The 16,014-nt window shown below is 42.4% G+C and overlaps 1 protein-coding gene across 1 annotated transcript in view; it reads left to right on the top strand.

The window, feature by feature from the left end:
• SAMD5 (sterile alpha motif domain containing 5) overlaps positions 1-16,014 on the top strand; it is a 62,500-nt gene that overhangs the window by 453 nt on the left and 46,033 nt on the right. Inside the window, exon 2 of the mRNA XM_010862572.1 lies at positions 7-94. Coding sequence (XP_010860874.1) covers positions 7-94 — 88 coding nt within the window. The remainder of the gene's footprint in view (positions 1-6; positions 95-16,014) is intronic.

The raw sequence follows: 16,014 nt of genomic DNA, 5'->3' as shown, positions 1-16,014 counted from the left end.
GGTGAGCTACCCGAAACTGAAGCTGAAGATCATGATCCGGGATAAGCTCGTCCGCGACGGCATCCACCTGAGCAAGCCCCCGTACTCCCGCAAGGTAAGGGGGCGCCGCCCGGACAGCGCGGGGCGCGCGGCTTAGGGACCCGCCCAGCCGCTCGGCTCCGGCTTGGGGCAGCCCATTCCGGGAGACGACGCGAGACGAGGATGCTTCGGGCGTTTGGGATCCTTTTCTGTGTTCTTTCTGTCTTCGCTCTTTTATTCCCTCCTCCCTGGTGTTAAGACAGGACCTCTCACCCAGGTGTTAATAATTCTCCACTAGGACCAAGTCCCCCGCGTAGTCTCGGTCAGCAACTGGACGCTCGGTGCTCCCCCAGTGGGGCCCCGGGCAGTTCTTGATAGCCTCCGTGTATTTTTGGGTCTAGGGGTATCAGAAGAATGGTTAAACCCCACATGGTTCTCGATCTTTCTTTTTTCTCGTTCTTTTCCTTGCCTTTTCTAGAAGCTGCCAAGGGAAACTGGCCAACTCTTTTCATCAAAGAGTGAGAATTGATGCCCTGTTGCTCTCAATTCCATTCAGTCGCATCCCAGCACCGCTGCACGTTTGGAACGCGAATGACTGACCTGAACAGTGTAGGGGAAAAGTTAACAGAAAGCCAAGTCGGCCCACTTGGAATAAGTTCCTTCGACTTAGGTAGAGGGAGGTAGTGGGTGCTCAGGGCGTTGGAGGTCCCAGGGCCACTGAAGGTGCGCTGCTGAGTTCTGTGCTGGGTCACCAGTTTGGTTGATTATTAATTCAGGTGAGATGAAGCAGGTGCTACGGACTTCTCAGTGGGTTCGAATGTGGGAAAGGAGGGCACAACCCAAGGAAGTGAGATTTTTCGTCACCAGTGAGGAATTCCCTAGGGAAGAAGCCTGGAAAGAAGCAGGGAAGTTGTGGCAGCCGCTGTGTGAGGAAGGCTGAACTGTGGATTTGAGCGTTTAATGATTATTTCTTTCGAGAACTCGGCCTCCAGCTGAGACTGTTCAGCTTAGGCTTCTGCAGCCATCCAGGTAGAGGGGTCCTAACTTGAAAGGAGGAAGTAGACAGTACATGGAATCCTCAAGCCTGCCTGGGGTTACTGTAGGAAAAGGAGCGCCTCAACGGGAAAGTCAGGACAGAGAGAGGCCCAGGGGGAAATGATGGTGCTGCTGCTCTTGCTGGCGAGGAGTGAACACCGCCTGCAAACAGGGCCAGGCGGATAATCCACACGTTGTGTGCTTGTCTGGGGCGCTTGCATTGCTTTATAGTCTGAAGACCATAACGTCTGGATTCAAGGAAGTTCCAAAGAAAACTGTAAAAAGTAGACAGAGGAGTTCAGGCCACTCAGACTTCTGTGATAACAGCCCAGGAAGTGAGGTGGGCTTGGGCTGTGAGAGTGTGAGCACCTGGGCACATGGTGAGAGCACAGGGCAAGTCCTGGCCAGAAAGGGATGCCAAGAACAAGTTCATGACACTTGGTATTGCTTATGCTTCAGGAGGAGAGCTGGGTGCTGGGCTGGGAGGACAGAGGAGAGGATGGGCTGTAGGCAAGGTTGATGTGCAGGAAGTAACACATTTTGATTCTGATGCTTAAAAAGACAAACTAGATATCAAACAGAATCTAAAAAGAATCAGTGGAGGAGGATTCTAAGCTCATGAGTGCCCGGCCATCGGCTTTGGACTGTGCATTCCTGCCTAAATCAGTGTATGATATGGGTAAGAGCAATTTAATGAAGAAAATTTCAGCTTACATTGTAGTACGATTTACTTTTCATGTAAATAATAATTTTGGTCAACTTCTATATGCAAATCCCATAACAATAATGTTCGATAATAAAAATGTACCCTTTTTCACTTTCTATGCCTATGTAATTCTCTTTCTCAAACTGAAGAATAAAATGAGGCCAGAATGTTTTTGAACCACTTCCACTGATGCTCCCAACTGGGGACCAGAAAAATGTGGCTGACAAATTTAATTGTAAAAATATTCTGTTACTTTATATATTTTTTGCAAGAAAAACATACACTAAATTATAAATAATTATACTTAGAAACCAAAATATAATTAGTATAGTCCAAACTGAGCATGCACGTGTATAGTGCCAGATTATGTTGGTCATTCTGAATTTGTTGCTTATGTGTCCATTATCTCTTTCAGTTTTGGATTTTAGTTTATTTAAGATGTTTTTGGATGCAGCTTGTTTCTTTTCAGACAGGTTTAGGACTCCTCTTTAAAATGTGATCCAATTTTTAATTTCCTCAGATTCCTTGGCTCTGTTATGATCAGAAAATATAATGTTTATTATGTGCATTTGGAATTGTGCTTATTAGAGAGGCCTCACCTCTTCTTTATAGTCTCTGCATGGCTGATCCTTGTAATTTTTTTGTACTGTGGTGAGATTATTAGATGGCTTGAAAGCAGATTTTACCAAGGGTGATCAAGGCAGGAAGAGTGAGCCCTTACAGAAGAAAGTAAGTTGCAGAGTTTCCCCAAGAATTGCTTGAAAGGACTGTAGGATTGTAGTATTTGCCTCAATAACAGATAATATTACCAGGAACTCTGCCACACTGCTATGTTCATTACATCTTATCAACAGTTGTTAATTTCCTCTTTTAGGTCAGTTAAAGTGTAAGAAAAGTAAGTTTCTCTTTGTTTTCCAAAGGCAGTATAGCTTTGGAAAAAGCGCTGCTTAAAATCTAAAAACATTGAATGACTCCCTCCTTTGCCCTGTCCTTAGCTTCTCTGACTGTGGTGATTTTCTACCTTCATGAAATGAGGACATGTTTTCACAAAGTAAGTATTAGGTAAAGCTTTGTACAAGAAAAAAAGGAAGTGAAGTTGCTCAGTCATGTCCGACTCTTTGCGACCGCATGGACTGTAGCCTACCAGGGTCCTCTGTCCGTGGGATTCTCCAGGCAAGAATACTGGAGTGGATTGCCATTTCCTTCTTCAGGGGATCTTCCCAACCCAGGGATCAAACCCAGGTCTCCCTCATTGCGGGCAGATGCTTTACCATCTGAGCCACCAGGGAAGCTCCTTCTCAATACCAAGCTTCTCTCTCTGGAGGCTCTGCCAGGCTCCAGGTTACTGAGATAAGCAGAATGCACCAGCCCTGCCCTCAAGGAACTTGGGATCTGGTGGGGAAGACAGAATAGAATGAACAACAATGATAAGGTATGCTGATTGCTTTCATGGGAGGTACATGAGCCATGGACAGGTGCCTCCAATCTAGTCTCGGGAGGTGGGGTCATGACAGGCTCTCTAGAACCTGTCTTTAGTCTGAGAACTGAAGGATGCAGGGGTTAGCCTGAAGGAGAGGAGGGACCTAAAGAGAACAAGTGTTCTAGGCAGAGAGAATGGTGTGCTCAAGGGCCAGAAGGCGAGGGATGGCACCATCCAGCAGGGCAGAGGGGATGTAGAGGGATTCAGTCTGGCTGGAGCACAGAGTGCTTGGAGGAAGTGGCAGGAGGTGGAGACGGGCGGGGGCTGGTCCTGAATGGACTTGGACTGTATCTCAAGAGGGGAGCTATTGATGGATCCTGACCAGAGATGGAGTAAATGATTAGGATGAGGTTGCAGTGTCAGGAGACGCGTGCTGCAGCCTGGACTGCTTGGCGACAGTGGGAGGTGCCATGGAGGTAAGTGAGCCAGGATTGGATGACTATTTGAATGACAAGGTTGAGAGAGGAGGGAGGTTGAAATGACAGGTAGAGAGTTCCAGTCTAGGGTTTCGATGCCCTCTCCTGAGTAGGAAACCCAGGAGAAAAGCAAGTTTAGAAACAAAGATGTTGCCTTCGGATTTAAACACACTGAGTGTCCAATGCCGGAGGCATATTTGTACATATTTATCTAGTTAACAGTTAGAAACATGGCTATGGAGCAGAGAAAAGATGCTGGGGCAAAAGATACAGATTTGGGAGTTGTCCCCATGTTGAAGCCACAAATATGAGTGAGCTGTAGAGGGAGAAGAGAGAAGGGACCCAGACAGAACCCTGGAGAAAACCAGGATTTGAGAGATGGGCGGAGGATGAAGAACCTTGGAGGGAGGTGAAAGGGTGAGTCTTCGGAAGCAGTGTTGCTTCAAGGAGGAGGGACTGGTCAGGAGGTCAGAGTGCGACCAAGCAGGATAAGAAATAAGTGTATCCATGGGAAGGAGCAGCCATGCCAGCGGGGACCTCTGAAATAGCAGGTTAAAGTGATGGACAGAGAGGAAGTAAAAATGGGGAGCACAAACTTTTTCTTTTTAAAGACTTAATTTTTTTAAAGAGCAGTTTTATTTTTTTTTAAGATTTTAAAATAAGCTTCTTTTATGTGGACCATTTTTAAAGTCTTTATTGAACTGGTTGCAATATTGATTCTGTTTTATGCTTTGGTTTTTTTGGCCATGAGGCATGTGGGATCTCAGCTCTCCGATCAGGGATAAAACTCATATGCCCTGAATTATAAGGTGAAATCTTAACCACTGGACCATCCTGAAAGTCTCTAAAGGCACAGTTTTAAGGTCACAGCAAAACTGAGAGAATGGTACAGAGATTTCCTATCTACCCCGGCCCCTACCCAAGCATGGTTGCCTGTCTTATCTGCATCCCCCACCAGAAGTGGTACATTTGTTATGATTGATAAACTTACATCAGTACATTGTAATCATCTAAAGTTCAGATTTTACATTAGGGTTCACTATTGATGGTATGTATTCTGTGACTTTGGACAAATGTATACTGAATGACATATAGCCATTATTATGGTATCAAGCAGGGTATATTCACTGCCCTAAAAATCCTTTGTGTTCTGCCCATTCATCCCTCTCTTTTCCAACACCTGGGGACAAATGATTTTTTTTTTTTTTTGCTATTTTCATAGTTTTGCCTTTTCCAGAACATCACATAGTTAAGAGTTCTGTAGCCATTTCAGATTGGTTTCTTTCACTTATTAGCGATAGGCATTTATGATTCCTCTGGGTCTTTTCATGGCTTGATAGCTCATTTCTTTTTAGTGCTGAGTCATATTCCATTGTCTGGATGTACTGCAGACAACTTTTTAACGAAGTCAGACTGAGAAGATAGAACTGAAGCTACATCTGGAGGAAGAAGGGGGAATTGGGGTCAAGCGAGGAGTTTTGTGAATTTGTATTTTTTTCAAGAATGAGAGAAGCTATAGCGTGTCCGAGTGTTGGTGGGAGAATGTCAGGGAGAGGGAGCCTGTGAAGATAATGGGAGAAGGGAGATGACCCAAGAGATCAAGGAAGTGGAGGGAATTGTGTCCAGAGAACTGGAAGGAAAGGGGGTGGAGACGCTTTCTCTGTGACAGAGGGGTAGAGAGGAGGATGGATGAGCAGACTGGGAACTTTGTTGGGGTGACATTGAAGAGTCTTCCTTTCTCTCTCTGCCCACATGATACCAGTGAGGGGATAGATGGAGAGATTAGAGATTTTTGGTGAACATTGTGTTAATAGATAAATATTAGGTATTTTGAATCTGGTGTTTATTCTGCTGCTTCTGCTTAGTTACTTCAGTTGTGTCCAACTATTTGTGACCCCATGGACTATATATAGCCTGCCAGGCTCCTCTGAAAACTGGAGTGGGTTGCCATGCCCTCCTCTAGGGGATCTACCTGACCCAGGGATGGAACCTGGGTCTCCTGCATTGCAGGCAGATTCTTTACTACTGAGGCGTGAGGGAAGCACCTTTGCCTAAATAGAAATATTGTAGAACAATGCTAAAAGGATTTATATAAGTAAACATGAATAGAAACCACACTCACTATTCATATATTTGTGCTGCAGGTTATAAGCTATGTATGATGTTGTGTTATGTAAGTTTGGCCATGCTTGTGCATGGGGGTGATGGTAGATGTGGATGGTTCAGTTCAGTTCAGTTGCTCAGTCGTGTCTGACATTTTGTGACCCCATGGACTGCAGCATGCCAGGCTTCCCTTTCAATCAACAACTCCTGGAGCTTGCTCAAACTCATGTCCATCATATTGGTGATGCCATCCAACCATCTCATCCTTTGTCGTCCCCTTCTCCTCCTGCTTTCAATCTTTCCCAGCATGAGAGTCTTTTCCATGAGTCAGTTCTTCACATTACATGGCCAGAGTATTGGAGCTTCAGCTTCAGCTTCAGCATCAGTCCTTCCAATGAATATTCAGGACTGATTTCCTTTAGGATGGACTGGTTGGATCTCCAAGAGACTCTCAAGAGTCTTCTCCAACAACACAGTTCAAAAGCATCAATTCTTCGGCGCTCAGCTTTCTTTACAGTCCAACTCTCACATCCATACATGACTACTCGAATAACCATAGCTTTGACTAGATGAACTTTTGTCGACAAAGTAATGTCTCTGCTTTTTAATATGCTGTCTAGGTTGGTCATAGCTTTTCTTTCAAGGAGCAAGTGTCTTTTAATTTCATGGCTGCAGTCACCATCTGCAGTGATTTTGGAGCCCAAGAAAATAGTCTTTCACTGTTTCCATTGTCTCCCCATCTACTTGCCATGAAGATGTGGATGGTAGGGAACTGTAAAGGTATCCTGTTTTCTAGCAGACTTGGGAAAGCGGAAGGGGGCTCTAGGGTAGATTGTGGATGAAGCAGGTATATAGATTTCACTGGAAAATACCTCCTAGGCACACGCTACCAACTAGAGCTGTTTCAGTTAGTATAACCTTACTTAATAATACTATAGGAGTGTTAAACTTCATTCACACCACAGACTTTCATGGTAATAGGGTTATTCATAGGTGTCTGGGAGAGATGGCTTGGGATGAAGGTGTTTGGAGGTAGCATGAGGGCTCCTGTGTCTGGCACCAGGGTGAAGGATATAGAAGAAATATTTAGAAAGAGGTTGGCACAGATAGGCTTGTGTCCTTTGGAGTTGTGCCTTGGGTCCTGGCAGAAGCTGAAATGACAATAAATATCCCTTCTCCCAGGAATTTCTGCCTTTATGAAGTTACTTTGGACAGCCTGGACGTTGGCAAATTTCAGCTTTTTCAAATCAAATCAATATCATCAAGTATCCTCAATCTGGGCAAGAGATGATCTTTCTAGGTTTTTTTGTTTGTTTGGTCTTATTCCCTGAAAAGAATACTGTGGATAAAAAAGAGAGAGAGGAGATGAGCTTAGGTGCTGGCAGGGCTGCCCGTTTCATCATGCTCCTCATAGTTTAGTTTCTATGGAGTTTCAGCATCCCTGGACCCTCAGCCATCCATCCATCCACGCATCCATCAATCCATCCGCCCGCCGTACTTGATGAACATTGAACAAATGCCATGTGCCAAGCCCTTGGCTTTATTGTAGAGAACTAGACAGATATCCTTCTGCTTACTCTTTAATGGACCTTGATGTTGAGGGTCCAGCCCATTGCTGAATGGATGCACCATGTAAAAGTTGAATATTACTTCCAAAAGTTAGCAAGGATTGGAGAATTTTATGCTTGTCTTCATTTCAGATGTTAAAAAACAAGATCAACTGTGGTTGAGACTCCAGTCAGGTAATGAAGTTTAAAATCAAAATGTTTTTCTTCATTAAGTAGTATCAAAGAAGAACTAGGACTTAAAGTGCTATTCTTGCAAGTCATTTGAAAAGAAGATATTGGCAGCAGGGCCAGGACCAAGATAATGCAGGTAGGGTGCCAAGGTGCAAAATTGAAGAAAGGGATCACCCTCGGGGTTGTGCCAGCCTGGGCAGTCTGCCATTAACAAAATCAATCCCTTACCAAAAAATAGCGGATATCTGTGGGGATTGCAGGGAGCCTTCAAGTCGAATGCTGGGCAGTCACCTACCCTTCAGATACTCAGAACCTGCCTTCAACAGCAGGGTGCTGAGAGCCTAGTTAGAGAGCTGAGCTCCCAAACTAAGAGGACATAGTTTCTATGGTGATGACAGCCCATTCAGGTTATCCAGGTGAGAGAAGCATGTGGGTTCCTGTTACTCCTCTGTTGACATGATGGTCTAGTGGTTAAGAGCACAGGCTCAGAAGCAGACTGCAGAGTTCATGTCCCACCTCTGCCCCATGCAAGGTCATCTTTGGCTCCTCTCTCTGTTGTGTGCTTAGTCACCCAGTCGTGTCTGACTCTTTGTGACCTTATGGACTGACCTGCCAGGCTCCTCTGTCCATGGGATTCTCCAGGCAAGAATACTGGAGTAGGTTTCCATGCCCTCCTCCTGGGGATCTTCCCAATACAGGAATCCAACCTGAGTCTCTTACGTCTCCTGCATTAGCAGGTAGATTCTTTAGTGTCTGAGCCACCAAGAAAGCCCAAGAATACTGGAGTGGGTAACCTGTCCCTTCTCCAGGGGATCTTCCTGACCCAGGAATCGGACCAGTGTCTCCTGCATTGCAGGCAGATTCTTTACCAGCTGAGCAAACTGGGAAGCCCCTCTCTAAAAAGTAGTAATACTCGTGACTCTTAAGGTGATTGGTCCTTGTACAGGTGGCACTAATGGCAAAGAATTGCCTGTCAATGCAGGAAATTTAAGAGTTATGGATTCGAACCCTGGGTCAGGATGATCCACTGGAGGAGGAAATGGTAACCCACTCCAGTATTCTTGCTGGGATAATCACATGGACAGAGGATCCTGGTGGGCTGTAGTCCTTAAAGTGATTAGATGAGCTAATACCCTTGAAGTCATTAGAACAAAATTTCTATCCATTTCTTAGGACTGTGATCATAAACTCCCACAAACTGGAGGTGTGAAAAAATAGGAATTTATTCTCTGCCGGTTCTGGAGGCTAGATGTTCAAAACTAAGGTTCGGTAGAGTCTTGTTCCAAGATCCTAAAGGTCTGCACCGATTTACCTTTGGAGGTTTCCCCAAAGCACCTCCAAACAGCGCATCTCTCCCTGCCACTGAGAGGACAGGCACTGCCAACCTGCTGGAGCATGTGCCCAGATGTCCAAGCTGTCTGCATGGCAGCCTGGACCTGGTGCCCAGCCTTCCCCTGCTCTCAAAGTGCAAGTGTCAGTCGCTCAGTTGTATTTGACTCTCTACGACCCCATGGACTATAGCCGACCAGGCTCCTCTGTCCATGGAATTTCCCAGGCAAGAATACTGGAGTGAGTAGCCGTTCCCTTCTCCAGGGGATCTTCCTGACCAAGGATTGAACTTGGTCTTCTGCATTGCAGGCAGATTCTTTACCGTTTGAGCTACCAGGGAATCCCTTGGTCTGGGCCCCACTCAAACTAATGGATTTGGAGGGGTCTTTTGGTAAAAGGGCTGAAGCAGCACATCCAGAAGGGGCATAGGTTTTCTCCAGAATCCAAAGGGGCACTGTGCCCCTTCTTTGATTGTCAGAGTGGCCAGATGCAACAGCTCATCCTTACTTTAGATAGGATATCTCAGTATAACCCACACCACTGGACCCCTGACAGTTGCACTGAGATAGAAAGCCCCTGAATTTTTGTTAGATTTCTCACTTTCTTACATGCAGAAGTCTTACCAGTACATCTAGAGTAGTTGATACATCTTGCCCACTAGGTTCAGGCAGCGTGATGTCATGAGTATAGTGGTCCAGTGTGTTATTTTTCAGAAAGGAAAGGCATTTGGAAGAACATTGCCCATGGTGAGGGCAGGTATATCCAGGACTGTGATAGTTATCACTTTTCAAGGTCGTAGTCTGTGTAGAGCTAGAAACAGCATCGAATCCTTGGCTTATGAAAGTTAAGTGAAAGTGAAAGTCAAGTCGCTCAGTCGTGTCCGACTTTTTGCGACCCTGTGGACTGTGGCCCACCAGGCTTCTCCATCCATGGGATTCTCCAGGCAAGAATACTGGAGTGGGTTGCCGTTTCCTTCTCCAGGGGATCTTCCCGACCCAGGGATTGAACTGAGGTCTCCCGCATTGCAGGCAGACGCTTTAACCTCTGAGCCACCAGGGAGGCCGTCCTTGGCTTATAGCTAAGGCTTATTATAGCTAAGGCTTATTATTGCTACTGCCAGCATGTGAGCTAAAGGTTTATAACAGTTATTTTCTAAGGTTTATGAAAAGTGCTATTTGAGATCAAACTGCTGATTTGGGCTTGAGGAGGTTTGGGTGGAGTAGGAAGAGAATCCTTGTTTTCAGTCAATATGAAAGTATTAAGGACAAGGAATTGTGGATCATGCCAAAAGGCATTAAGTATACAATCTGTCTTACATAGAGACTAAGTGATATCTAATAGTTTAAACAGATTTCATTACCGCTTCTAATCGAAATAAATGGTCTGATGAGCCCTTAAAACCTTCCTATTATGTTTCCATAAAGTTATAAATACTAACAAAATAAGATCTACCACATTTGGAACATGCTCAAAAGACAAGGAAAACAATTCGTGTGTATTCTTTACCAAAATCCTAATGAACAGCTATTCCAATTTTAAGGTATTTTTCTTAGAGCATAACTTTATAATGAGACTAGAGATGAACCTGTTGATTTGACACCTGTATTTTTTTAGCACTCTACCTCTATTTGACAAGATTATTTTACGTACAAGTCAGAAAATAATATACAGTATTTATTTTCTTGATTTTTTGTTTTAAACAGTTAACAATTAAAATAAGGAATGCATTTCAGTTTTAAAGAATTCAAATTTAGTAAAACCATTTCATCTATGGAATAGAATTTGCACTTAACCAAACTAACATACGACCCGCTTGCAGTTTGTACCAGTTTGTACTGTGTTCCCGTTTTGACTTTTCAACACAAATGAAAACTCTTTAAGTGGTCACATAAGAATAATAGAATTGAACTAATTCAAGTTTTGTTTGTTTTTTAACCAATCATGGTGCTAACATTGTTTATTTTCAGTCTGTTTGACTTATTCATGTAGTACCATGGGAGAGACATGACCACTTTTACCAGCTTATTTTAGAAAAGGACTCTTAGACCCCAGTTTGTGGGTTGGTCCCAGTTATATAACCAGGAGTTCTGTGGATTAACTCCCACGTAGAACACGATGCTTATAAAACGACAGGTAATAAAAGATGCTAGTTTGAAGTGAATGTAATACCATTATCACTTGACAGTAACTGTGACAGCTAGAAGTTAGGCCAACAAAAGATTTTTTCAGGGAGAAATGTTGTATCACTGACATTGTTTAGAGTTTCTTTAGGGCATGCTCATAATTCAGAGTTTCATTTTCTTTTAAGGGCTCGTCTTTGCCTGCCCTTCTCTCTGCCCTGTCCTTGGAAGACATAAAGAAACTTAATCTTTTTAGTTTAATAAAAATTATTTATTTTGTTAAATGGTGCCAGTATATATCTCAAAAGACTGTTGTGTGAATTAAATGGAATAATATTTATAAGGTTACTTTGTAAATTCTAAAAGAACTATACAAATTTAAAGTGTTCTTATTGATAGTGTATAAATCATTGTTTCTAATACAATTTTAAAATATTTCTGATTGAAAAGTGAATACACTGAATTGAGAAAATTTGGAAAATACTAAAGCAGATTGAGAAGAAATTTAAAATGGTCTGTACAATTTCTAACCCTCATAGTGTATTTCTTTAAAAATTACCCATGAATTAGAATTTCTGTCTTATACACATGCACAAATCTGGTATTGGATAAGAAGACGGGTAAGGCTATTCTTGTGTTAGCAAATATCATTTGATGATTTTAATACTAAGACATATTCCATCTTAGTTTAACACCATAATTAATTCAGTCATTTTCTTATTGGGTTGAAGCCTTACCCATGTTATTATTGATTATTTAATTTCTTTATTATTTGAAAATGTCATGTTTGAGAAGTAGTATTTCATCATTCTTTGAATGATATTTCTTAGATTACCAATCAACATAGTTTTATATTTGTAGCTTTTATATTTATAATTGCTACTGCTAAGTCGCTTCAGTCGTATCCGACTCTGTGTGACCCCATAGACGGCAGCCCACCAGGCTCCCCTGTCCCTGGGATTCTCCAGGCAAGAACACTGGAGTGGGTTGCCATTTCCTTCTCCAATGCATGAAAGTGAAAAGTTAAAGGGAAGTTGCTCAGATCTCGAAGTTGCTTCTCGATCCCATGGACTGCAGCCTACCAGGCTCCCCCATCCATGGGATTTTCCACGCAAGAGTACTGGAGTGGGATGCCATTGCCTGCTCTGATATTTATAATTACGTAGTGCTTTTAATGGTGTTTGCCTATTTTTTTTTTGTTGGTCTTACACCATTTCCGGTTGCTTTGCAAGAATTCTTTCTATATTAAGGAAAATAATAATTGTTGCATAAAGGTTGCAGAGGTTTTTCAGAGTGTTGGTTTAGCTTAGAATTTTATGATTTATTTTTGGATGTCCAAAATTTTTAAACTCTTATGTATTCTACCTTATCAATAATTTTAGTTGTTTCTTTGAGACTGAAGGAATATAGAGGATACAGACTTAGAATTGAACTTAAAATCTTTTTTTTTTTTTTTTACCATTTACTTGGACAAATTATTTAATCTTTCTAAAACTGAGTTGCTCCATCTATAAAATGGGTGAACTATCACCCACTTGTTAAAGAGTGTTGAATACAGAGACAGTATATGAGAAACACCTCAGAGAGTAACTGACGGATAGTAATTCCTCAAAACGTCTGGGTAATGTTTGTGGTATAATACAAAACCGTATGATTATGAGGTTATTCTTAATATGAAGACTTATCTTAAATTATTAGTTTATGTCCTTGTGATTCTGTTGAGGCTAGTTGTTCTTTTCCTAATTTCAAAAAGCTTTTATACTATCAATAACATATATACTTTATTTGTCTGGTATAACAGTTGAAAATATTTTGCCCAATTTACCGTTTGCTTTTTATGGTTTTCTCTTTTTTTAATGAAGAAATATAATCAATCTCTATTTTCATGATTACTTTTATCCTTATAATATTTTATGATATTATCCTTATAATATTTGTGATTATTTTATCCTTAAATTCCTTCTCTATTAAAAAAAAATCAGTTAATATTTACCTATATCTCCAATTAACTTTTTTGGTTTCAGATTTACACCAAGCTCTCTAATTCATCTGAAATTTATTTAGGGACATAATATAAGATAAAGTTCTAATGTTATATGTAATCTGATATAGACAAAATTTTGTCACCTACTTTCACAGGAATTATAGCTTTTATTTGTCTGTTCTGGTCTTATTGCATTGGCTAGAGTTTATATGGCGGTGCTAAATAATAATGATAAGTAGATGTTTTTGTCTTATTCCAAATTTTAATGGACATGCTACAAGGATTTTGTTAGTATTCTGCCATTGGCTCTCAGCTTAGGGTATCCTTCATGATGTTGAAGAGCATCTTGATTTTAGTAACTTTGTAGGCATTTTTTATTAGGAATGGACATTTGATTCTAGTAAATGTCTTTTTTTGCAACTTAAAAATAGTTGAGAGTCTTTTTCTTCTTGGGCCTGCTGCTTGATGTATTGCATGAACAGATTTCCTGACATGAAACCATCCTTAAGTGATGTCTTTTGAAGCAACCTGGGTGTGAGGGTAGGAATTTTGTGATCTCACACCCAGATTATTGTCACATTCTTTTATACTACGTATCTTTCCTTTCACGATGATGTTTGACATTTACCTTCAGTTTGGTAAGCGCTGCGACAGTTGTTGTCATGATATTATTACAGTTGACTTCTGCCAGTAGCTTTTGGAGGTTGTCATCTCTGTCTAGACAAGCAGGAGAGGCAGTGACAGCGGGGAGATGGGGGGACCAGCACCACACTCTTCTTACTCAAAAGGCAGTTGACACGGAGTTGTGAGTAATGATTTAGTTTTCTGGTTTGTGGAGACATTTTGTCTTTGAACCAGAGGGCAGAGACTCTGAGGGGGGTGAGGGGTTAACTTGAATCTTTATTGATTTTACCGTTTTCGCAGCCAAAATGGGCTCCCCCCCTCACCACCATGTGCAGCTCAGGAAATTGCTCCCAGATTCTAGAATTATATTCTTCTGCTCCTACTCTTCCACTTCCCCCACATACCTTGTATTCCCTGATCAATTAGTCTTCGCCCTTTCTGCCCCCACCCCACCCCTTTTAGTGGAAAATACAGATGGGGCTGCTTGTCAGATGCCATGTTAAATAGAAAACCCTTATAAAAGAAATGGAAGTGGCATTCATTTTAATGTGAATGTTTGGCTTTGTATAGAAACAACAGTCCACTTGTAATAAAGATAAAACTGGAGAACTCTGTAAGAAATATTATTGGAGCAAGTCCTTGATTGACAATTAAACATTTGTGGAAAGGTCAAATAGAATGACTTTCATTTTAAAAGGCCATTGAAGTGAATATTAAAGATGGGATACAAGAATGGTATGTTTCTAGATGAAACAGCTACCTCAGTTGCAGTATTCTGCTTAGTTTGTACAAATGGATGCACCCAACACTTCCCAAGCTGGCCATCAATCATGCAGTAAAGATACAGGCACTTTAAAGTAGCCATAGACCAGAGAAGGCAATGGCACCCCACTCCCGTACTCTTGCCTGGAGAGTCCCATGGACGGAGGAGCCTGGTAGGCTGCAGTCCAATGGGGTCGCTAAGAGTCGGACACGACTGAGTGACTTCACTTTCACTTTTCACTTTCATGCATTGGAGAAGGACATGGCAACCCACTCCAGTGTTCTTGCCTGGAGAATCCCAGGGACAGGGGAGCCTGGTGGGCTGCCATCTATGGGGTTGCACAGAGTCGGACACGACTGAAGCGACTTAGCATTAGTATAGCAAGGTAGTCATGTATCAATGCAAAATGAAATACTGCTGGATTAGGATGCTGTTCTTGGGAAACTCTTGATTGACAAAAGTAGTACTGCTTTAAGTATTAGGCATATTTTCATGGCCAGAAAGTAATAAAGTGGTAGATGGTCTTTATGAAGGGGAAATATTTTACATTAAAAAAGTTGAGTAATTTTTGTGCGTGTGTGTGTTTAGCTGCTCAGTTGTATCTGACTCTTTGCAACCCTATGGACTGTAGCCCACCAGGCTCCACTGTCCTTGTGATTTCCCAGGCAAGAATACGGGAGTGGGTTACCATGTCCTCCTCCAGGGAATTTGCCCAACCTAGGGATTGAATCTGTGTTTCCTGTGTCTCATGCATTGGCAGATGGATTCTTTACTGCTGAGCCACCTGGGAAGTCCCTGAGTAATTCTTAGGACTTGCTAACTACAGGATCCAGTTAAGATGAAAAGTTCAGTTCAGTTCAGTTCAGTCGCTCAGTCGTGTCCAACTCTTTGTGACCCCATGAATCACAGCACGCCAGGCCTCCCTGTCCATCACCAACTCCTGGAGTTCACTCAAACCCATATCCATCGAGTCAGTGATGTCATCCAGCCAACTCATCCTCTGTCGTCCCCTTCTCCTCCTGCCCCCAATCCCTCCCAGCATCAGAGTCTTTTCCAATGAGTCAACTCTTCACATGAGGTGGTCAAAGTACTGGAGCTTCAGCATTAGCATCATTCCCTCCAAAGAACACCCAGGGCTGATCTCCTTTAGAATGGACTGGTTGGATCACCTTGCAGTCCAAGGGACTCTCAGGAGTCTTCTCCAACACCACAGTTCAAAAGCATCAATTCTACGGCGCTCAGCCTTCTTCATAGTCCAACTCTCACATCCATACGTGACCACTGGAAAAACCATAGCCTTGACTAGACGGACCTTTGTTGGCAAAGTAATGTCTCTGCTTTTGAATATGCTATCTAGGTTGGTCGTAACTTTTCTTCCAAGGAGTAAGCATCTTTTAATTTCATGGCTGCAGTCACCATCTGCAGTGATTTTGGAGCCCCCAAAAATAAAGTCTGACACTGTTTCCACTGTTTCCCCATCTATTTGCCATGAAGTGATGGGACCAGATGCCATGATCTTAGTTTTCTGAATGTTGAGCTTTAAGCCAACTTTTTCACTCTCCTCTTTCACTTTCATCAAGAGGCTTTTGAGTTCCTCTTCACTTTCTGCCATAAGGGTGGTATCATCTGCATATCTGAGGTGACTGATATTTCTCCCGGCAATCTTGATTCCAGCTTGTGCTTCTTCCAGCCCAGCG

The sequence above is a fragment of the Bison bison genome, unplaced genomic scaffold (genome assembly GCF_000754665.1).
Source record: "Bison bison bison isolate TAMUID 2011002044 unplaced genomic scaffold, Bison_UMD1.0 scf7180017864483, whole genome shotgun sequence".
NCBI lineage: Eukaryota > Metazoa > Chordata > Mammalia > Artiodactyla > Bovidae > Bison > Bison bison.
The sequence above is the reverse complement of the archived record's forward strand: the minus strand, read 5'-3'. Positions and strand labels throughout refer to the sequence as shown.